The following is a 25,350-nucleotide window of genomic DNA, read 5'->3' as shown; positions in this document are numbered from 1 at the left end:
AATTGATCATTCAAGTTTTGAATGAATTTCAATTGATCAATACAATTTTTTTTGTTGGTTTTGATAATGCAAGTGCTAACACTGCTAGTATGGATGAACTAATCGTTGCATGTTCTCTTGTTATTGAAGGAAAATATTTTCATGTTCGATGTATTGCTCATATTTTGAATTTATGTGTTCAAGATGCGATCGAGTTGTGGAAAAAATATGTTGATCCTATTAGAACTACTGTTAAGTTAATTCATAAAAAGCCTCGTATTGATAAAGCTTGGAAGAAATATTGCCATAGCAAGTAGTGCAGGTACACCAATTTTCGTATGGATGTTTCAACTCGTTGGAACTCGACGTATGATATGTTTGAATCGCCATTGAACCACATTGAGTACTTATGTGATTTTTTTAGAACTTTCCCACATGCTCCTTCTGATTTGCTTTTGATACCCGCTTATTGGGAACAAAGCATGGATTTGTTTCGATTATTCCAAGCTTTCTAAATTACTACTGTTGATTTATCTGGTGTTTATAATCCTACTTGTGTGCGCGTTTTGGAGAATTGCATGTATGTCGCAATTGGCTTTAAGACATGTGTGAAAAATACCAGAAACATGGAATTGAAGGCTATTTTATTTTATATGATCGAAAAATGGCTCAAGTATTTCGAACGTATTCCAAATGTGTTTATTATTGCAAAATGCTTGGATCTAAAGTGGAAGTTGCATGGTGCTCTTAACATTTTGGACATGTACTATGGTTTTTTGTGGAGATTTGGATTTTTTTGAACTTTGAGATTTGGATTTGAGAATACGATAAACCTTCAAACTAAATCTTCCGAATGTTGAACAAATCAAGCTAAGGTTGGATAGAGCACTTTGTGCTCTCTACACGGAATATGAAATGCGCTATAACACCACTCACCAAGTACGCCCTCCTCATAGCCCTTCTACATTTGATTTTGGTGGCGGGAACTATAGCGACATCACGATTGATCCAGACGTAGTATCACAATTGCAAGATCTATACGGTACTACAACCAATATGACTAGAGCTAGTAGTGAGTTGGACATATACTTGAAATCGCGCTCTATTTTTCAAGATGCATGTCCTCCTAATCAACAAATCGATGTCCTTGCTTGGTGGTCAACACATGACAAAGAGTTTCCAATACTCTCGGTAATTGCCAAGGAGATTTTTGCCGTTCCCACCTCTACCGTCGCCATTGAGCAAGATTTTTGGGTCGGCGTTTGTGTCCTAGACGACAAAAGGAGCAGCTGCCAAAAACATGAAAGCCACTATGCTACTTGATGATTAGGAAAAGGCGGACATGAGGAAACAAGAGCCAGATTTTGACTTCCGTGTAGAAAGTGATGGTGAGGAGTTTACCACCGATGAAGGGGTCGGAAGCGAGACCGCACAACAATATCACTGTCGGGGAAGCGACGAGCGTCGACGAGCACGACCGACCAAAAAGGTAAGCGAGGTAAGAGAACTACGTGGGCTTTGATTCCTCAATAAAATTGTGGATATATAGGCAACTCAACTTAAATTTGAAAAGTCTAACTTTGAAAGTTTAAGTTGAGCTCAAGCCCTTTTTCAATTTTTTTATTTTTCCCCCATTTCATGTGTTTTATTCACGCTTGAACGAGTACGACACTTGTAAATTATATCACATTGTAATTTGTTTGTAAATTATATCACACTGTAGTTTGTATATGTTAATTGTAAATTTGTAATGTATCGTAGCCCGTTACAACTCTAATTCAATGAAATTGATATGATTTTCACCTTACTCGTCTTATTTTAATTTAAACTATCCATTGTCTTATTCTAATTTATTTTATAAGCTCAAATTACATAGCAAAAAAAATGCAAAACTGAACCTAAACCGCTATGAACCGTCTGAAAACCGGTGGCCTGGAATCGGAACCGAAACCGCCGGTTTTCGAACCAAAACCGAAACCGAAACCGTGAAACAGTCTCACGGTTCGGTTCGGTTTCGGTTCCATATTTCCCAAAACCGAAACCACCGGTTCATGAACCGTGGGCAAGTCTACCTCCAACTTGGCGATAACCGCATTAATTTGGTCAAACTTCGAAGCGATTGCGTCCTCTATGGGGGAGGATCAGATATGCATGTTCTAGCACATGATTGTTGGTGTCGGTCTGTGAACGTCTCACCTAAAATGAGTCATTTTCATTTTTAGCAAAAAAAAATAACTTTCCTCTATGTTACTATATTCTCTTTTCAATTCTACACTGTATTCTCTCATACTTACACTCGTCCACTTAACTCTTTAAATATTTACTAAATGTTTTTAAATCATGTGTCCAAAAGAAACGTATCGCGTATAACGGAACAGATGAAGTACAAAATTAGGCAACGTTGCCTTTTTTAATATAACATTTACTAAATGTATATATTATTTGTTTATTCAAGATTTTAGTTCGCATAATAGAGGGGTGATTACACTATACATACAAAATGTTTTTAGTTTACATAAATCATACAAAATGTTTTATTAGTGTTTTAAGTTAGTGAAGGGGTTGGCAGCGGAAGCATGCTTACGAATAAATCAGATAATCAAAGCGATCTATTCAGCAGATTATTTAGACAAATTCTATTCGCGCAATTATCACATGTATCATGCTCATAACTCGAATAAATCATGTTTTAAGTATAATTCAAACCTAAAACATGCTTTTCTACGGATTAGCTATTTTACCTTGATGATTCTTCAAAGAATCGAAGATAGCTAGCGTCTTCTCCACGTAAAGATCTTGAATACTAAACCACGGATCTTCTGACTGGTTCCCGAACTATAAACCGATATCAGGGTGGGCTGATCTCACCAGAATACTAGGACTTAAATAAAGAAGACGGAAAACCTATCTCACGGAGGAGAGAAAATCGTCCCTCACAGTGTAGGAGAGGGGGACCAAAATTATGAGTATAGTTAAGTGTATTTTTTGTCTCCTTTATTCTCCTATTTATATTAAGTCACATATTGGGCCCAGACAGGGATCTATGGAAGGTTTTGGATATGTGCTCCCCCAATTTGCTTTTTACTAATTAAATTGAACCCCAATTTAATATAAGCTTTTAATTGGAATATTATGAGCAGCCACTACAGAAGTAATATTGAACTCCTCATCCAAATCCGAAATTATAAGTAATCTGGGTTTCCATTGTTTATCATTTATTTCCCGCGCTTAAAATAGAAACATCCATTAATTAATTAGTGTCTCCTATAGACTTAATTAATTAACATCTTATTAATTCCAAGAGTGGACTAAGCAAGAAACGCTTATTTATTATTCATACAGTAATCAAACTCCAACAAGCTAGGTTCCGAATAATAAAGCCTTATTTCAAGCTCATCTTGAGGACGTTATCAAACGAGACTCACCTCGCGCACGATTCAACATAATAACAATCTTAGCACCGCTAGATATAAATCACCACTACCCAATATACGAGGATTATTGGGTTGCGAAAAATCCGCACCATTTGGTAAGTCAAAGTAGTGCATAATCAATACCGTATGTTCAATGCTAACGTACATTGATTAATAAACAAATAATTATCAAGACCTCGTCTTTCAGCAGATAGCATAAAGACTTGTCTGGCTGTTAGATCCAATTTAGTGCGCTACCACACTAATATCGTATTATTTCAGTAAGGCTTAGAAACATGCGGACTGACATTGCAACCTTTCACGATAGGTAGTCTAAGCCTATCTGGGTTGTGAAATTCTTATTTTTCTTTATTCAGAACTGACCGTGTTACCTTAAAGTGGACGACGCTCACAACCGGTGTACTAAAACAATGACTTAGACTTTGTTAAGTTACTTATACATTTAAACATGTAATAAACATCCATTAAATGTAAAATATTACAACATTATGACAAAAATAATCTGTTTTATTCATTGGAAAATAAAATAAGAGTTTTTACAGTATTCAATCACTCGAAAGGTGATTTCTAGTATACAAACTCTAACGGTTAGTACATTCCGTTAAATATTTTAAACAACGTTAGTTTTGTTAATTATCCAACATTTCAGCAAATCATAAAAGAATTAGGGAATTTATGCAATTTATCACATGAAGATGATAAATCATACAAAATATTTTATTAGTGTTTTAAGTTAGTACATACTGTTAAATTTTTAAACACCGTTAGTTTTGTTAATTATCCAACATTTCAGCAAAATCATAAAAAGAATTAGGGAATTTATGCAATTTATCACCATATGAACAGTCAACAACAATTCTCTCCATCCAATAATCCACTCCAAAATAACTTAGCGCATATCTTTCTCTTTCCAGTGCAGTTTGCTTGAATTTTGTTCATTGCTTACTTTTGACTAATTAATTCCTATTAACAAATAATGAGTTTGCTGTGTGTTTGTCAACAATCGACATACATAATAGGTGTCACACTTTTCTTTATAATTTGTCCCACAAAAGATGTCCTTTAAAAAAATACTCTCCCACATTGATATAAATATACTATTTTCTCTTTCCACTTAACACACAAAATAACATCTCCTAAAATCATATGTCATTATCCAAGCTTGTCATCTATTATGTGATAGATGGTGTCTTTCTTTTACCAATTGTTAAATTTTATGTTTTTGAAATATATATTTTAGTAGGGGTGTGATCAAACTGCTAACTCACCACTTAATTGCTAACTGCAACTAATTTAAAATCATAAGATTTGTAGATATCTAGTGGTCTATAAATTGTCATGTGTAATTTCGTTTTATTATTATTTAAATTTTTAAAAAGATAAGAAGAATCATTAAATTTAGGGGTTTGGAAAAACTGTCAATATAGTGTATAAAACATATCAATACGATTCCTTCAATATGTCAACACAATTTAATACTAGCATTGTATATGTATTATATTGACATATTATGATTCCTATGTTGACATTATCTGTTTGTCAAAAACTACAAAAATTCATGAATTTTTTTCAAATTTTGACATCGTTGGCATCCTTATAAGATTATCTTTAATTAGATATATGTTGTGTGAAAAATAATTTAAATTGATATAATTATAATCATTTAAAGTTTAGAGATATTTTTCAAAAATTAGTTATAACTATTTTTTTGTTAATTACCCTAATTGACATTTTTTGTACACTACGTTGATACTCATGGCTGAATGATTCTTGATTTAATGATCCAATAGCTATTGTAGTTAGCAATTTAAGGGTGAATTAACAATATAACATAACCCTATATATATATATTATATATATATAAAATTTTATTTTGTAGTTTATGAACCTTGGAGCATTAATTGATTGGGCATTGCATAATTATTTTTTTTGGGGCGAAGCAGTTATGAGGGTCATTGGACATTGGTCATCCTAATTCCTAGAGAGAAACAATTTGCAATTGGATGTGCTGATGATATAAAAGGCAAGTTGTATTTAAATTGGTAGTGACATTGCGCAATATCTACTCTACCTTGAAAAAATTGAAAGAACTAATTAATGTAAAAGTAGGTGAGACTGTGAATATTTCTGGCAAACTATTAAATTAATGAACAAAGACACATATACGTATACAATACATGAAAGTGTCACATTTGGGGTAGGTAAACTATCAAATTTTTGAACAGACACATATAGGTATATACATACATACCAATTTATTAAAACCAAAATTTTTCATAAATTGTTTTACTATTAGCAATATGAAAATGGAAAAAGTAATGGTTAATGGTTATGCATTAATTCGAAAAACACAGATTATTCTAGTCAGGATTGCTTTATTTACTATTCAAGATCCCACAATATTTTCTATTTTTATGATTTTTCTTGATTTCCAATTCAACTTTATTTGTCAGCACCGCGACCAATCCAAGTACAATCCCTCATGGGCGTGGTACAACTCCCATATGACAGTATTTTCTGATATTTATGAATTTATAACTCACCTACCGAGAGGATACAGCAGACCACCGTCGATCGAGCCTCCTGCCGCCAGCTGGCAACATCTTAATGGCCTCTAGGTGGGCCCGGGTAGTGTATATTGTGTTTTGTTTGAAGAGCGATTCCATTGGATTCGGATCTATAAATACCCTTGCATCATTTCAGTCTCTCACTGCGCTGCTTCTCCCATCTTTCTTCGTATCATTCTGCAGATCTCGGCCTCTTCTTTTGCCAGAAGGTATGCACAATGATTGCTTTTTCTAATTATTGTGTTAGATTTGGCAATCATGCTTTGTTATTATTGTAGATCTAGTGTTTCGCTTTCAATTTTGTGCTATACCGATCTCTGAATTTTATGCCACTTTAATGTCGGCAGTTATATTGTTTTCGATGATGAGTGTGCTGCAATATCTTTTCGTTTTCTGAATCGAAGATTTTTAATTGCAATTGTGATGTTGGATGTTGATATTTGTATTGTAAGTTAGATTCAGATCTTGTTCATCATTAAGAGAATGCTGTGGTTATCAGTTTAGGATCTGCGTTTTTCTTTCAGTACATAATTCGGAAGATTATTTATTGATCCGTAATTTGGAAATTGTCTAGATCGGCTACATCTGCCTTTCAAAAGTTCTATAATGTTCAAATACATCAATTAGTCTGTTACTCCGATAACTTTGGAGTTGGAAGAAAAATATAAGTTGATTCTACTATAGCTACTTGCTGTTTATTCATTTTGTGATAGTCAACTTAAATTCTGTTGCACCTTTATAGGGTTAGTTTTTTAGGTTGGCGCCTATATAGTTACTTAACTGTCATTTAAATTATTGAATTTTTTGCATTTGCTAGAATCTATAATTGACGCATCACTGATCGTGATTTCCAGATACGATATGGATACCTTCCTGTTCACTTCAGAGTCTGTCAATGAAGGACACCCCGATAAACTCTGCGATCAAGTCTCAGATGCCATTCTTGATGCTTGCCTAGAACAGGACCCAGAGAGCAAAGTCGCATGTGAAACTTGCACGAAAACCAACATGGTCATGGTCTTTGGTGAGATCACAACCAAGGCTAAGGTTGACTATGAAAAGATAGTTCGTGATACGTGCAGAGGCATTGGGTTCATATCACCAGATGTTGGCCTCGATGCTGATAACTGCAAGGTCCTTGTCAACATTGAGCAGCAGAGCCCTGATATTGCCCAAGGAGTTCACGGTCACCTCACCAAGAAACCTGAGGAGATTGGAGCTGGTGACCAAGGGCACATGTTTGGCTATGCCACTGATGAAACACCAGAGCTGATGCCGCTTACTCACGTCCTTGCGACCAAGCTTGGGGCCAAACTCACTGAAGTGAGGAAGAACAAGACTTGTGCTTGGTTGAGACCTGATGGAAAGACACAAGTTACTGTTGAGTACAGAAACGAAGGAGGTGCCATGGTTCCTATTAGAGTTCACACAGTCCTCATCTCTACCCAGCATGATGAGACTGTTACAAATGATCAGATTGCAGCTGACTTGAAAGAGCATGTCATCAAGCCCGTGATTCCTGAACAGTATCTTGATGACAAGACCATCTTCCATCTCAACCCATCTGGCCGGTTCGTGATTGGTGGTCCCCATGGAGATGCTGGTCTTACTGGTAGGAAGATCATTATTGACACCTACGGTGGGTGGGGTGCTCATGGTGGAGGTGCTTTCTCCGGAAAAGATCCAACCAAGGTGGACAGGAGTGGTGCATACATTGTGAGGCAAGCAGCAAAGAGTATTGTGGCATCTGGTCTTGCCCGTAGATGCATTGTGCAAGTGTCGTATGCTATTGGAGTAGCAGAGCCACTATCTGTGTTTGTTGATACATACAAGACGGGGACGATCCCAGACAAGGATATTCTCAGCCTTATCAAGGAGAACTTTGACTTCAGGCCAGGAATGATGGCCATCAACCTAGATTTGCTGAGAGGAGGAAACTTCAGGTACCAGAAGACTGCTGCTTACGGTCACTTTGGCCGTGATGATCCCGACTTCACCTGGGAGACTGTCAAGGTCCTCAAGCCTAAAGCTTGAATTCTTTGAGCTCGTTGCTGCAGTCCAGTAACAAGCTTGAATTGATATATCAAACACTACGCCTATATTTTTCAGGACTCCCAGATGTAGTACTACTAGTGTTATTTTGTGTGTTTCAAGTGTGGGAGCCTGCTCTATTTTTTAATTCATCGTTGTACTTTCCTTTCCTTTCCTTATTTTTTTCAATTACCTTCCTCTGTTTTCTTCTAGCAAAAGTTTCCTCTTAACCATTTTTATCAAGACGTTTCACATTCTGGATTGAATATTACAGTATTCATTTTATCATTTATCAAGCCTTTTCCCTCAGAAATTAATACTACTATTATATTAACATTGTGCAGTGTGTGCTTCTTCATTAATACATCACATGTTCCTTTATTCAAATGCATGTTAACTAGAGGCTTGTATTGGATGCAATCAATCACAAACGGAGCAAATCTGAGATCAAATCTGGTGTTTGGGCCTAAAAATAATACTGCATCAGCAAAGATAGTTGGGTGGGGGGTGCTTCATTTACAAACAAAACAGATACTGGGTCATTTCTTGGATCATTCTACTCCCTGGTCTTAAAATTTGTTTCCTTGTGATTCGTATTTCAATTCCTTTCCCTTTCAATCAGGACTCCACTCCTTGTCCTCGTCTCATGTGTTCGACATCTTTCCTTATAGTCCTTTACCACAATCTTGACAAATTGAAGCAGCTTTTCAGGCACTGAAGCAGCTTTCTAGTTCAGTCGATTTCAGAAAAGGCGCCATTATGGAACTTCTTACGTAATGCTGATATAGCAGCACTGCTTCTAGCTTCATCCTGCAAATCGTTCGACATGTTATGCGACCTCTTTATACGTATGTTGTTGAAATATTGTAAAGTCATACCTTCCCTTTGAAGGTAACGACTACAGGGCCGCTTCTTGATTCCCTATAGCCACCTTCACATACCAATGAAAGCGGACATAATTATAGATTGATGGAAGATCAGATCAACCAAGTGATCCATTATCAAAATAATCTTACCAATGACTAGATCAGGAAACTCCATACAAATTTCCGACATAGGTTCAGCAATTTCCACCTGCATCACGGATGATTACGACGTTGTATCATCACATATAATTCATGAAAATATCTTCTTCTACCAATTTAGTGGAAGATTATTAAATGTGTACGCATAATATTACTCAGATTCAACCACGAATTGTAGTTATGGGCCGTGGAATTTTTCTATTGACTAAACTGCAAGATTTGACAAACAGAAGAATAATAGTAACATGTATATCATAGGCTCATAGAGACTCACATTAGAAAGCGTCGTTGTTAGTCTCTTTGACACAAATGGTCCCGTCATTTGCAAATAAATACCCATGGGATCTCATTAATTCAATCAAGCAATCCCACTCCTGCTCCAGCTCTTTAACATTTGTTGCAGTAAGAATTATCACATTTTGGCAGTTGATCTATTAAATAGAGTTGGAAACAGAATTATATGAGATCCATCTTCAGATACCCAAATAAAGACAAGTGATTTTCCAAGCAATAATGGGTTAACATGCTTATGGATCCATCTGGTAATTGGAATCAGACAAGATAAACTGTCAACTAGAAACTCAATATACTTATGATATGTGACATAAATGATTCACTGGAATAACCCCCTTTAGGGTGTTTTGATTAAAAAAAGGAGTAACCCCCTTTTCTCATAAATCAATTCTCTGGAACTTAATAACTGCAAGAGAAGGTTTGATAGTTATTCACTAATGGATATTCATACTTTTGACCCTTCTTATCATTTACAGAAGATTATGTCCAGAACTAATTCCACTTCGCTTCACACCCACTTCTCAAACCTAATAAATGATAAGATGTTATATCTTCAACGAAGTAGGTTGTGCTGACACGTTTGTATAAGAAAAATTTTATGCCAGTTCAAGCAGGTTGTGGTTAAGGTTGTCTACCGACTAAATTCACATTCATCCAGGTATAAATTTGCTTATCCATATAGACCCACTATTTCTAGCAATATTTCATCATGAAATGAAATCATCAACTCCACATAAATTGCTCATTAAGTTACCTCATTCCTGTCAACTGTGCACTTTCATTACAAGATTAACTAAGACCCAGGGTAATAGGTCAGATACATATTAAATGAACTACCAATATTTTTCACAAGGACTAGAATTTTGAATCATTAACCTAGGCTAAAAGATCCAGGCAACAGACAAGATATACCATGTAATACCCGCCCCTTATTTTGTGTTTAACTTATAGAATTTTCATCGAACGCATGTCAACTTTTAGATTCTGATGGTGAATAATTTAGTTGGATACATCTAACTAAATATTAAGTTTCAAACTATAAATGAAAAGGGAGCAACAAATGAATAAAGAACGAATCCATGTTTATTGCATCAATAAACGAAATACTGTAAATAAAGAATACAAGTCCATGTCGCGAATAAAAATTTATGCATCTTCGAACTTACTTTTAGCTCATAATTGAAACATGAAATTTGAAAAAAAAGAAATTTAAAATACAAAGGAAATATTCTTTCGGGCATTCTCTTCCCAGGCCCACGTTACACCCCTTCACGGCCCATTGGGCCGAGGGCAGCCACAGCTCGAACAGCCTGCATAAACTGCCCTTTTTTCTTCCTCACCTGCAAAATACCAACAAGTTATAATGACTAAGGAACAAAAGAAATTAAAGGAACTTCCTTTTTGGAGAAAGGGAACAATAAGGTTTTATTAAAGATGAAACTAGAGGCTGACCAAGATGGCAAAGTCAGGAGTTACGAGCGCTTTCGTAACTGTCGATGCGGCGCAGCACAGTAGATTAGATTCGTCGAGGACAGTCTTTCTCGCAAAGGGATTTCCCTTTGATGATTCGTTATCTTATATAGGATGATACTTTAAGCCATTCCGATTCCGTCGTTGGTCACTAAAACTAAAGATGCGCCGGTCGTAGTTCTATTTTTCCTTTGAATTTCTCATATATATCCTATGAATTTCATTTCGCACCGGAAACTATTCTAGGAGAAGTTCGAATCCGTTCCGTTCGGATATTGATTGGTCTTGGTTTGACATGGTTTACGCGTTACTGGTTCCCGGAAGAGTTAATATCTCCATTAGCTAAACCCTTTCTTACCCTGCCTTTTGACTCGTATTTTGTTCGTACACAATCAACGGAGGCCTTCCCGACATATGTTGCAACGTCTTCAATAGCTCCTCCCTCTCTCCCAACCGCCCCAGCTCCCCTATGTACACCCTGCAGCAATCAGTTTGTTTACATGTGAGACTTGATTGCCTAACTTGATCAGTTTGAATGACGTAAGTATGATGGACATGCTCAATTTTATAACCTTCTGTGAAGCCTCTCTAAAATGCGAGTTATAAGCCAAAGTAGAACACTTTCTACTATTTTTACAAAGAAAAAAAATAAGAGGCTGACTTTTAATATTTATATGAAAATTGCACAAGTAGTAAGGACTAAAGACATTAGGTCTTAACCAATTGAGTCATTTCTTCCTTCGTTTCACGAACCCGCCTCGTCAAACAAAGGCACCCCTTAGTATACCATATTCAACTGTATACACTTTTACCCTTATTTTGAAGTTTTAGAACCAAATTTTACATTTTTACAAACACATGAGAAAAAGGGGTCAAGAGATGAATTATTTCAAAAGAAAAGGGGATAGCAATAGAAAAGCCGAAATAAAAGGGTAGCCGGGTTGAGCAAGTTAGTCAGTCAGGTTGATCAGTTCAGTCGAAAAGGGGGGGGGGGCAGGAAAAAGTTAGTAACCTGACCCAGTAAGTCGAGAGTTAGGAAATAAGCCAAAAGTTAAAAAAGGCTAAAGGTCGCAACTTGACCAAGTGAGACATCAAGTGGCAAAACAATAACCCAGCCTGATCTAGAACAGTGTTCAGATCATGGTTCCTTGACTCATGTGCTGTTCATTTTTCTTTTTCCAGTTTATATTTTTGAATTTTTAACTTATAACCCCTATGACCCTACCCTAACACATTACTCCCCTAAGCCCCATTACAACCAAAACAAAGACCTTAAGGAACTATCTTGTGCAGTCCGATTCGAGGTATTAAATGTGTAGCAATTACAGAGTGAACAGTCCTAACATCTCTGGTGAGAAATGAGTGGCTGAGTGAATCCAACAGTTGGTTTAAATTGAGCTATCTTGACAAACTGACACCTTGATCAAGTGAACGCGAAAGGGAGGAAACATAAGCTGCTGGCAAAAGGATTGACCTTGACTTCAGGTATGATTGTTGGAAGTTTGTTCGGTTTTATGCATCTTGTGAATATGTGTCTTTGTTTTGAGTCTTGAGTTTTTCTTCGTTTTGTTTCACTTTCTTGAAACGAGTAAACCATGCCTGAAATTTGCCTTATCTTTTTCTTTATACCTGAGGACAAGTATGTTTTAAGTATGAGCAGTTTGATAAGGCCTACTTCATGCATTAGTTTAGGGGTAAAATGAAGGCTACTTGATCAGTTTATCACGCAAATCGAGTGTTAATTGTGCAGGAATGCCGCTTGACCAAGGGCAATAAGGCCAAGCTGATCAAGCTGGCACAGGAGGCGAAAAAGGCCAAAACTGGGTGGGTTGATCAAGGTGGTGATCAAGCAGTTAGCTGGGGGACCACTGCATTCTAGAAGGAGGACACATTAGGCTGATGCGCTGCAAAGCGATCCTCAATTAGTTATCAAGAACTACAGCTGTGAAACAGAAAGGGGACACGTATCGATGGATAAAACACGCAAGGACGAAGCCGAATCCTCATTCGGTTATTGAAGAACCACTGCATTCTACATAATTACAAGAGTCCTTCAACTCCAAGCAAAATGCCAAACTACATTTAGATTTAAGTGCTGCAGAATCAACGAAAGGAGATATGTTTTAACATGAAAACAAACTAAGATAGCAGCCCATTTAATTCCACGAGTACACCCCTTGTACTACTCCAAAAGAACAGCCAATCAGCTTAACAAAAAGACAAGGAACTTGCAGATTTGATTCCGGCTAAATCTCAACAAAACCACAGTGTGCAGTTTTCATTTATATACTCTCATGCACACACACTTAAATCAGCTCCACCATAAACCCCTTCATACACATCAAATTTCCCTCCGACACACCAAGTTTCTTCCACCACCATAACAAGTTGGAGAGTTAGAGAACGTGGAGTATAACCGTGAGTGACAGCAAGGGCAGCCCCATTTCTTCACTATCCCAGGTAATCCCAACAACACCTCTTGCATCATTTAGAGAATACACAATAGATAGTCAAGAACTTAGAATCATAGAAGCATGACCACTTATGGAGTCATAGAAATAACATCAATAGCCAAAGATATGATCTTTATGAGCCAATACCTAGCAAAACCATAACAGTCATTAGTAAATAGTGTAGCATATATATATATGTAATTTCTCTCCAAGATCACAACCTTAAAACACCATAATCGAAAGTCTCCAACATAGCTACTGCCCAAAAACTCAAGGTCTAATAAACCAAGCTTTAAAAGGATAAGAAAGAGATAGAGGACTTAGCTTCGGACCGGGAAGGGGGACCGAACGGGGGCAAAATTCCAAGAAGGGACGTTATGGCAAAATGTATCCGCCATTTGGACCCTGAAAAAAAAGTTTCCAGCCATGGTAAAGACGCGAGAAGCTCTCGCGTCTTTTAACTAAACACACGTGAAGCTCTCGCGTGTTTAATTAAACACGCATCAGGCTATCGCGTGTATACGTAACACGCATCAGGAAATCGCGTGTTTAGATAAACACGCAACACGCTATCGCGTGTTTCGTTGTACACAAATTCCAGCCCAGACGACAGAGACCTCACTTTCCACTCGCGACTTCAGTTCCAGCTCGCTCATTCTCTCACTCTCAGCGACGGCTAACGTCTCTAGCCAGCGAAAATCGAAGTGAATCCGATATTTTGATGCTCTAATTCCTATTTGAAGTGGTGTTAGGTAATCATTGACTATTAATTTCAATTATCATTGCTATATGTTAGTTAGGTATAGATTTAGGGTTTATGGCATTGAACTTGGTATTGATTTTCGGTTTTAATTTTGTTCAATATTTATTTAAGTATGTTGAATTTATAGTATATGATGTTATGTCGTACTTATTTTGCAGGTTTAATGGTGTTTGTTAGTTTATATTGGGATGGAAAAATTATTCAGCTCCCAGGTTTGGGTGTTGCTTATGATCCCCTTCGTGCAAAATCATTTATTATATTGAATGAAAAGATATCTTATTATCAGCTTGTTTCAATGATATGTGAAAAAATTGGAATTGAGTTGGATGCACATACGATTGATTTAACATGGAGGCATCCTGTGGTTTTTAGTGGAGTGGTGAATTATATAGCTACACCAGTGGATGCTAATTTGTTGGAGTATATGTTTGCTGAAAATCCACGTCAAATTGAACTTTTTATTGAATATACTCTGGTTACCACTGCGTTGCAATTTGAACCACCTATCACTCATCATGATGTTGGAACGTCTAGGAGAGATGGTTATCCTAGTTTTGATGTCGGGACATCTAGGAGGGATGATGAATATCATAGCTTTGAATTCAACACATCTGGGAGGGAGGTTGATGAACCACTAGATGTACCAAATATGACATGTGATGGTTCAGATGGTTCTGATAATTGTGATGGTTAAGATGGTTCTGATAATTGTGATGGTTCAGATGGTTCTGATAATGGTGATGGTGCAGATGGTTCTGATAATTGTGATGGTGCAGATAATGTTGATGGTGCAGATGGCTCTGATTGTGATGGTTCCGATGGTTCTCAACCAAGTTATCTTGATTATAGTGCAGAATCATGTGAAGATCCTACAGACGACGAGTCACTTGATATGATGGTTGAGAATTATGTACAACCATCTGTTCGTGGGGAGCAATCTGTTCCCGACTATGTGCCTGAAGGGTTACCATTTTTTCGATCATTACCATGTGAAGGCAGCCGAGGTTACTTTTCAGAAGACCATGGATTGGTTGACGAAGATATGTGGTATTGGGATGAGGATAATCCGAGACATATAGATGTGGGAACAAAATTTGATAGCAAATTGCAGTTGAAAACTGCTATCACATTATGGCATGTGGGAACAGGTCGGATGTATGAGGTTATGGATAGTCATTCAAGAAGATGGCATGCAGTATGTAGGGACCCATTTGGTCCGAAAAGAAGAGGCAGGGACCTTGGGCAACGCTACCCATGTAATTGGGAGGTTAAAGCAACATTTAAGAAACGTGATGGTAGCTGGTCGATCAACTCATGGGTTGATCGTCATTGCTGTATGGGAGATCACGATCCAAGTGAACATGTTAATCTTACATCATCCATGATTGCTCTCTGTATTCGAAGTCAAATTGAAAACGATGCTGAATTCAAGCCTTCTGCAGTGCTTACATATATCAAAGATAAATTTCACGTGAAAATCAGCTACAAGAAAGCATGGTACGCTCGCCGAAAAGCTATTGAGCTTGTATATGGTGGGTGGGAGGGATCCTTCAGACAACTCCCCAACTACCTGACTGAGTTGCAAACTCAAAATCCGGGGACAATCATTGAGTGGTTGCATGACCCTGTATTGAGTCAAGATAATACAAAGGTGTTCCGCTACGTATTTTGGGCATTTGGGCCAGCAATAGAGGCGTTCCAAGTAGCAAAGCCGGTCTTATCAGTTGATGGGACTCACCTGCGTGGAAGATTGAAAGGTAAATTTCTTGCTGCAGTAGGTTACGATGCAAATAAGAATTGTTTGCCTGTTGCTTTTGCTATTGTTGATGAAGAAACAAACGAGAGTTGGAGTTGGTTTTTGAATCTTGTGAGAGTGCATATTATAAAGCATGACCAGGAAGTGTGCATAATAAGTGACAGACATCAAGGCATTATAAATGCCTTGAAGGCTGATGTGTGGAAAGAGTCACCAGTTGGTTATCATCGATTCGGTTTAATTCATGTTAGATCGAATGTGTTACAAAGACACAAAGGCCCCGGAGTGAAGAAATGGGTATGGAAGATGGGTGAAGTAATTGAGGAGCGGAGATATTGGACTGCAAGGCGTGAATTAGAAAAGGTGAGTCCGGAAGCTCTGAGGTACCTCGAAACCACCATAGACAGATCGCAGTGGACTATGGCACACGATGAATTTCGTCGATGGGGTGAGACATCTACTAACATGGCCGAGTGTTATAATAATGTGTTGTTATCTACGAGGGAACTCCCAATTAGAGCTATCATTGATATTAAATTCTGGCGGACCATCAACTGGTTTGTTAACCGAACGACTCTAGCCAAACAATGTCAGACGCCTTTGACACCGTGGGCTTGGGAGTTATTTCAGAAGAATGACCGTCAAGGGAGACGTCATCATGTTAGGACTACAAGCATAGCACGTGGAACTTATGATGTGTTAACCTATCACAGAGGTCCGGGTAGAGGCCATAATATACATGTTGTGGATTACCGTGAAAAGAGATGCTCATGTGGAAAGTGGCAGACCTGGAGAATGTCTTGCTCTCACGCTGTAGCGGTGCTGAGAGAACGCAGTGATGACATCTTTAGTCATGTTGATACACGATACCACACAGATGTTTGGATTCACCAGTACGCACGTATGTTGTTTAGATACTTTTTATTCTTATATTTTTATCATGTCTTACAATTGCACTTTTATGCAGCTGCGTTCCGTCCACTGAGACACCAAGATTATTGGTATGAACCTGAATGGACACTGGAATGTTCACCAGCACGGCTACTTCCTCGTTCACGTGGGCGGTACAACAGAAGCAGGATACACAACCAAATGGATGAGCGCGACGATGATGCGCCAAGAGCTCCTCCTCGATGCCGCCTTTGTGGAGAGACCGGCCATAATAGAAGAAAGTGCACTTTAGGACGTGTTGTGTAGTTATATTATGTTTGAGACTCATGATTGAGGGTTGAATATTATTATGTGTTTGAACCAAGTTTAAGACTGAAATGACATTCTTAAGTAATATTGCTTAAAAAAATTTCGACAGAGTTTACTTTATTTATTGATCAATCCACCTGTAATGAACAAACATTACATCTCAAATCAATCAACATATAATAAGTCAACAGTACATCTCATCACCTGTACCTGTAATAAATAGTCAATACATCTAATGATAATATTCTACTTAAATGACGAAGGCTAGACCTTCTACGTGGGAACATACCCAAAATTGTCTGAGACAAACTTGGTCTGGAGCGTTCCTTATCGGGACGGGATGTATGTGAACTGCTACTAGGCCGTTCAAGTTGAACACTACTCCTAGGAGGGTCAATATGCTCTCTCCTCGTGGGGCGCTCTATGTAGGCACTACTCCTAGGAGCAACATCAGCATCATCAGCAGCATCATCATCAGTAGCATCATCATCATCAGCAGCATCATCATCATCATTTGTCGGAGAGTGCACGATATGGACATCCGAAAAGAATGAATCCTGTGTAGTAGGATTCCATGGTAGCCCAACTCTATCTAATGGAGTCACCCAACTAGACTGTGGCGCGTCTGACCAAGTAGGAAACCAACTAGAGGGATCTGGTGCCGGTGGGTTTTGCATTTCGGGCTCACCAGCAAAATTGTCGATGAATGTATCCAAATCTATGTTGTCATCTGAATTAATATTTTCTTCATTTACTGCTTGTGATGACCCTGGCATGTCTTGGGACATTCTGAAATGCCGTGAATAACCATGCCCGCCTGTTCGGATACCTCTCTGACCAATACCGCGAGCTCTTCGGATAAACCCCCGGGACATATCCACATCAGTGCGCTGTGTGGAAGGTATGACCGTGCGTTCACTCTCACCGCACTCAGTAAGGCAGTTAAGAGCAAGACTGTTAATCTCATGCAACAATCCTACGTCGTCTGCTGGGTCAAAACCGCACGACATATGAAATACACGTGCCAATGTCTCCGCCTGTAACAAATAAAACGTGCATATTTAATAACATACATACTTTTCAAATGAAACAACATCTATAAAAATACAATACTTACTTGGAGTGTAGATGATGATGCAAATCGTGCCGGTGGGTTTTGCATTTCGGGCTCACCAGCAAAATTGTCGATGAATGTATCCAAATATATGTTATCATCTGAGTTAATATTTTCTTCATTTGCTGCTTGTGATGACCCTGGCATGTCTTGGGACATTCTGAAATGCCGTGAATAACCATGCCCGCCTGTTCGGATACCTATCTGACCAATACCGCGAGCTCTTCGGATAAACCCCCGGGACATATCCACATCAGTGCGCTCTGTGGAAGGTATGACCGTGCGTTCACTCTCACCGCACTCGGTGAGGCAGTTAAGAGCAAGACTGTTAATCTCATGCAACAATCCTACGGCGTCTGCTGGGTCAAAACCGCACGACATATGAAATACACGTGCCAATGTCTCCGCCTGTAACAAATAAAACGTGCATATTTAATAACATACATACTTTTAAAATGAAACAACATCTATAAAAATACAATACTTACTTGGAGTGTAGATGATGATGCAACAGTGTTCATCCCTACTTCTGGAAGCCTACCCGGCTGCGTGATATATGTAATGGTAATTTTAAAATACCACTCCATGTATTGTCGAGTTCTCATCACCTACACGTGGTCTGCAAGAGGCTCCATGTAATGATCAGTAACGAACTCCGACCTTCTCTCCCAATGTTAGATGTAGGCCTTGTTCTGCACAGCCCAGTTCGTCTTAGCCTTTCCACGACGATTGGTTTTGAAGTGAGTTTCATTGAAACCCCAATAACGCAATTCCGGGATGAACGGCGTGCCTCCAAATTGTCTAACCACGCGCTCAGGCTCATGTGCTTCGACAATAGCCCAACAAACTATGTACGTCACAGATCTCCAATTGTTGTTCATCTCGAGGCAGGAGTCTGGCAATTGACGGTCCACGTAGGGCATCCAAATAAACTACAATAACAAGTTTACATTAAAATTACCCAAATATATATCAAACATTATTCATTTTACCTGGCTATTTTGGAGTAATGACAACTGTTCACGATAATGTCGAACAGAATGTTTGGGGGCTCTGTTTATCATATAGGAGCCAGTCCACCTACAATAACAAAAGTTGTCAATTTAATATGGTGTCATTAAATACACAAAAGAGAGGAAACAACAAACTTACATTAATGCACATGGAGTGTTGTTTGTATGTATACGTGCCGCTACAAAATCCGGTCTCAATGTGGGCATTCTCTCCCACACCCAAAGCTGTAGGAGCACTGTCGGACCTCCAATGTCTGTCCTTTTGCCCATAGACGCCTCACAAAGATTATGGTATAATGTAGCAAGTGCAGCACTCGCCCAACTAATCATAGAGGCAGCCTCTACATCTCGAAGTTGGGTCAACCACATGAGAGGTATCTTACACACTGAGCCGTCGGGTAAGATCAACCCTCCCAATAGCACAAGCACAATCATACGTGCCAGTTGAATGTAGGCTTCGTCTTCGAGACCATCTCCTAACGGTTCAATCGTCATCCTATGTATTAGCGCGGATGCCAAGATACCGTTTTCCTTCATCTCGCTTTGAAGGGGATAGAAGCCCAAGAGCTCTTCACCCTCCTCCCAGTTTCACAAACCCCATTTCCTGTGAAGGGTACTCCATCTACACGTAAAGCTCATAATACTTGAACGTCTTGTAATGTAATGGTAGTTTCCCCTACGGGAAGATGGAATGTATGTGTCTCTGGCCTCCAACGCTCAACCAAAGCTGTGATCAGCGCATGATCTACATCCAGAGCCTTACCACAGAAAAGAACTCCACCTAAACCAAATCTATAAACATAATCAATCACGCGTCTGTGATGATTATCGATTTCCCAGAAATGTCCCTCAAAGCGCCAAATATTGAAAGAGGTTGTTTCCTGGCCTGCCCACGCCTTGCGTGATATATGACTGTGCTGATAATGCAAAACAGAAGGATCTTCTGGTCCATATCGCGACATCCTAATATAATCAAAATTTAACATGTTTAATTATAAACCAAATTTTCTAAAAAAAACTTTACTTAATAAATTCAACCAAATTCAACAAATTAACATCACATTCAACAAACTAACACCAAATTCAACCATGTTCAATAATTCAAAACCAAATTCAATAATTCAAAACAATAATATCAACCACATTCAACAAATCAACACCAAATTCAACAAATTAACACCATATTCAACCATATTCAATAATTCAACAATAATTCAACCAAATTCAATAATTCAAAAACAAATTCAATAATTCAAAAACAAATTCAATAATTCAACAAAATATCAATCACATTCACCAAATTAACATCAAATGCAACAAAATAACACCAAATTCAACAAAGTAACACCTTATTCAACCGTATTCAAAACTTCAACAAAACATAAACCAAATTGAATAATTCAACATCAAATACAACCAATTTCAAGATAAAATCAACCAAATTGAATCATTCAACACCAAATTCAACCAAATTCAACAAAATACTTCCTACCCCATGAACCCTAACTATTATACCCAACCAATAAAAATAGAAAATAAGGGTTGAAAGTTACCTAACAACACTTCAAATTGGAATGGGAGAGCTAAATATCGGATTAGGCTTCGAATTTCGCTGGTTGGGAAGAATTTTCGCCGATTTTCGCTGCTTCTTCACGTTTTGTGGTATGTTCTGCCTTCTGGACGGATTTTGTGAATCAAGGGAGACACGCGAGAGCTTGTCGCGTGTTTGCTTTAAACACGCGAGAGGAAGACGCGTCTCTTCTTTAATACACGCGAGAGGAATATGCGTGTTTTACTTTAAACACGCATTAGGCTGATGCGTCTACACTTTTAAAACACGCGAGAGCTTCACGCGTGTTTAGTTAAAAGACGCGAGAGCTTCTCGCGTCTTTACCATGGCTGGAAACTTTTTTTTAGGGTCCAAATGGCGGATACATTTTGCCATAACGTCCCTTTTTGGAATTTTGCCACCTAACGGGGCTGCCGGTAGACGGTGGAACTACTGGCGGCAAACCAACAACAACTCGATGAGTCTCGAACAGCAGCAATGGTGTAAGAAGTTGGACGGCTGTGCTGCGTTTTCGCCGGAGGTGGAGATGACGACGGTGGTGCTGACCGTGTAGTGGAGACAGCACCGGACCAGAGGCGGCGGTAGCGAGCCGCAACGCTTCAGCCGGACAGCCAGCGAGGCGGCGGCTAGTCGCGGAGCAGCGGCTGGGTGCAGGTGGGCGGCGGAGTCGGCCGCGTGACACCGGCTCGTTCTCATTTCAGAGCTAGCGGCTGGTCCGGTGCGAGCTCGCCGCGAGATTGAACTCGGCGGCAGATCTGGAAGGAGAGGAGGGCGACGGCGGTGATCGGTATTGGAGGCGGAACCTGAGAGAGGAGAGGGGAGTGGGAAAAGAAAGAATGATTTGGGAGGGGAAACTGAGAGAGGAGGCGGAGGCGGAGGCGGAGCCGGCGAGCTCCGGCGATACGGAGTGGTGTCGATTTCGCCGGAGGAGGCGTGAGAGCTAGGGAGAGATGCGCCGTTTTCCTTCCTAAATTTCTAATTAGGGATTGCAAATTGAAAGTGAAGTGGGGAGGGGATGAGTTGACCGAATGGAAGTATAGGGGCAAAATTCCAAAAAGGGACGTTATGGCAAAATGTATCCGCCATTTGGACTCTGAAAAAAAAAGTTTCCAGCCATTGTAAAGACCCGAGAAGCTCTCGCGTCTTTTAACTAAACACGCGTGAAGCTCTCGCGTGTTTTAAAAGTGTAGACGCATCAGCCTAATGCGTGTTTAAAGTAAAACACGCATATTCCTCTCACGTGTTTTAAAGAAGAGACGCGTCTTCCTCTCGCGTGTTTAAAGCAAACACGCGACAAGCTCCCGCGTGTCTCCCTTGCTTCACAAAATCCGTCCAGAAGGCAGAACATACCACAAAACGCGAAGAAGCAGCGAAAATCGGCGAAAATTCTTCCCAACCAGCGAAATTCGAAGCCTAATCCGATATTTAGCTCTCCCATTCCAATTTGAAGTGTTGTTAGGTAACTTTCAACCCTTATTTTCGATTTTTATTGGTTGGGTATAATAGTTAGGGTTCATGGGGTAGGAAGTATTTTGTTGAATTTGGTTGAATTTGGTGTTGAATGATTCAATTTGGTTGATTTTATCTTGAAATTGGTTGTATTTGATGTTGAATTATTCAATTTGGTTGATGTTTTGTTGAAGTGTTGAATACGGTTGAATAAGGTGTTACTTTGTTGAATTTGGTGTTATTTTGTTGCATTTGGTGTTAATTTGGTGAATGTGATTGATATTTTGTTGAATTATTGAATTTGGTTGAATTATTGTTGAATTATTGAATATGGTTGAATATGGTGTTAATTTGTTAAATTTGGTGTTGATTTGTTGAATGTGGTTGATATTATTGTTTTGAATTATTGAATTTGGTTTTGAATTATTGAACATGGTTGAATTTGGTGTTAATTTGTTGAATGTGATGTTAATTTGTTGAATTTGGTTGAATTTATTAAGTGAAGTTTTTTTTAGAAAATTTGGTTTATAATTAAACATGTTAAATTTTGATTATATTAGGATGTCGCGATATGGACCAGAAGATCATTCTGTTTTGCATTATCAGCACAGTCATATATCACGCAAGGCGTGGGCAGGCCAGGAAACAACCTCTTTCAATATTCGGCGCTTTGAGGGACATTTCTGGGAAATCGATAATCATCACAGACGCGTGATTGATTATGTTTGTAGATTTGGTTTAGGTGGAGTTCTTTTCTGTGGTAAGGCTCTGGATGTAGATCATGCGCTGATCACAGCTTTGGTTGAGCGTTGGAGGCCAGAGACACATACATTCCATCTTCCCGTAGGGGAAACTACCATTACATTACAAGACGTTCAAGTATTATGGGCTTTACGCGAGATGGAGTACCCTTCACAGGAAATGGGGTTTGTGAAACTGGGAGGAGGGGTTTATGTGAAGAGCTCTTGGGCTTCTATCCCCTTCAAAGCGAGATGAAGGAAAACGGTATCTTGGCATCCGCGCTAATACATAGGATGACGATTGAACCGTTAGGAGATGGTCTCGAAGACGAAGCCTACATTCAACGGGCACGTATGATTGTGCTTGTGCTATTGGGAGGGTTGATCTTACCCGACGGCTCAGGGTGTAAGATACCTCTCATGTGGTTGACCCAACTTCGAGATGTAGAGGCTGCCTCTATGATTAGTTGGGCGAGTGCTGCACTTGCTACATTATGCCATAATCTTTGTGAGGCGTCTACGGGCAAAAGGACAGACATTGGAGGTCCGACAGTGCTCCTACAGCTTTGGGTGTGGGAGAGAATGCCCACATTGAGACCGGATTTTGTAGCGGCACGTATACATACAAACAACACTCCATGTGCATTAATGTAAGTTTGTTGTTTCCTCTCTTTTGTGTATTTAATGACACCATATTAAATTGACAACTTTTGTTATTGTAGGTGGACTGGCTCCTATATGATAAACAGAGCCCCCAAACATTCTGTTCGACATTATCGTGAACAGTTGTCATTACTCCAAAATAGCCAGGTAAAATGAATAATGTTTGATATATATATTTGGGTAATTTTAATGTAAACTTGTTATTGTAGTTTATTTGGATGCCCTACGTGGACCGTCAATTGCCAGACTCCTGCCTCGAGATGAACAACAGTTGGAGATCTGTGACGTACATAGTTTGTTGGGCTATTGTCGAAGCACATGAGCCTGAGCGCGTGGTTAGACAATTTGGAGGCACGCCGTTCATCCCGAAATTGCGTGATTGGGGTTTCAATGAAACTCACTTCAAAACCAATCGTCGTGGAAAGGCTAAGATGAACTGGGCTGTGCAGAACAAGGCCTACATCCAACATTGGGAGAGAAGGTCGGAGTTCGTTACTGATCATTACATGGAGCCTCTTGCAGACCACGTGCAGGTGATGAGAACTCGACAATACATGGAGTGGTATTTTAAAATTACCATTACATGTATCACGCAGCCGGGTAGGCTTCCAGAAGTAGGGATGAACACTGTTGCATCATCATCTACACTCCAAGTAAGTATTGTATTTTTATAGATGTTGTTTCATTTTAAAAGTATGTATGTTATTAAATATGCACGTTTTATTTGTTACAGGCGGAGACATTGGCACGTGTATTTCATATGTCGTGCGGTTTTGACCCAGCAGACGCCGTACGATTGTTGAATGAGATTAACAGTCTTGCTCTTAACTGTCTCATCGAGTGCGGTGAGAGTGAACTCACGGTCATACCTTCCACACAGCGCACTGATGTGGATATGTCCCGGGGGTTTATCCGAAGAGCTCGCGGTATTGGTCAGAGAGGTATCCGAACAGGCGGGCATGGTTATTCACGGCATTTCAGAATGTCCCAAGACATGCCAGGGTCATCACAAGCAGCAAATGAAGAAAATATTAATTCAGATGACAACATAGATTTGGATACATTCATCGACAATTTTGCTGGTGAGCCCGAAATGCAAAATCCACCGGCACCAGATCCCTCTAGTTGGTTTCCTACTTGGTCAGATGCGCCACAGTCTAGTTGGGTGACTCCATTAGATAGAGTTGGGCTACCATGGAATCCTACTACACAGGATTCATTTTTTTCGGATGTCCATATCGTGCACTCTCCGACAAATGATGATGATGATGCTGCTGATGATGATGATGCTGCTGATGATGATGATGCTACTGATGATGATGCTGCTGATGATGCTGATGTTGCTCCTAGGAGTAGTGCCTACACAGAGCGCCCCAGAGGAGAGAGCATATTGACCCTCCTAGGAGTAGTGTTCAACTTGAACGGCCTAGTAGCAGTTCACATACATCCCGTCCCGATAAGGAACGCTCCAGACCAAGTTTGTCTCAGACAATTTTGGGTATGTTCCCACGTAGAAGGTCTAGCCGTGACAACAGAGGAAAAGGCCCGAGTAAATATACACCTTCGTCATTTAAGTAGAATATTATCATTAGATGTATTGACTATTTATTACAGGTGCAGGTGATGAAATGTACTGTTGACTTATTATATGTTGATTGATTTGAGATGTAATGTTTGTTCATTACAGGTGGATTGATCAATAAATAAAGTAAACTCTGTCGAAATTTTTTTAAGCAATATTACTTAAGAATGTCATTTCAGTCTTAAACTTGGTTCAAACACATAATAATATTCAACCCTCAATCACGAGTCTCAAACATAATATAACT

The 25,350-nt window shown here is 39.2% G+C and overlaps 2 protein-coding genes across 3 annotated transcripts; both read left to right on the top strand.

Annotated features, from left to right (window-relative positions):
- The first annotated feature begins 6,005 nt into the window (after positions 1-6,005).
- LOC121795483 (S-adenosylmethionine synthase 3-like) lies at positions 6,006-8,299 on the top strand. Of its 2 annotated transcripts, none has more exons than XM_042194018.1 (2): positions 6,006-6,189; positions 6,798-8,299. In XM_042194018.1, the coding sequence occupies exons 1-2, from the start codon at positions 6,021-6,023 to the stop codon at positions 8,012-8,014; spliced, it is 1,386 nt and encodes a 461-aa protein (XP_042049952.1). In that variant the 5' UTR covers positions 6,006-6,020; the 3' UTR covers positions 8,015-8,299. The 2 variants fall into 2 exon arrangements, with proteins under 2 accessions (XP_042049952.1, XP_042049953.1); XM_042194019.1 differs by having other exon boundaries at positions 6,064-6,189; positions 6,835-8,299.
- Positions 8,300-15,850: 7,551 nt separating this feature from the next.
- Positions 15,851-17,005, top strand: LOC121795476. The gene is made up of 2 exons (XM_042194014.1): positions 15,851-16,673; positions 16,740-17,005. The coding sequence occupies exons 1-2, from the start codon at positions 16,079-16,081 to the stop codon at positions 16,967-16,969; spliced, it is 825 nt and encodes a 274-aa protein (XP_042049948.1). The 5' UTR covers positions 15,851-16,078; the 3' UTR covers positions 16,970-17,005.
- The last annotated feature ends 8,345 nt before the right edge of the window (positions 17,006-25,350 follow it).

The sequence above is a fragment of the Salvia splendens genome, chromosome 3, assembly GCF_004379255.2.
Source record: "Salvia splendens isolate huo1 chromosome 3, SspV2, whole genome shotgun sequence".
NCBI lineage: Eukaryota > Viridiplantae > Streptophyta > Magnoliopsida > Lamiales > Lamiaceae > Salvia > Salvia splendens.
Note: the sequence above shows the minus strand (reverse complement) of the source record. Positions and strands in the feature narration are given on the sequence as shown.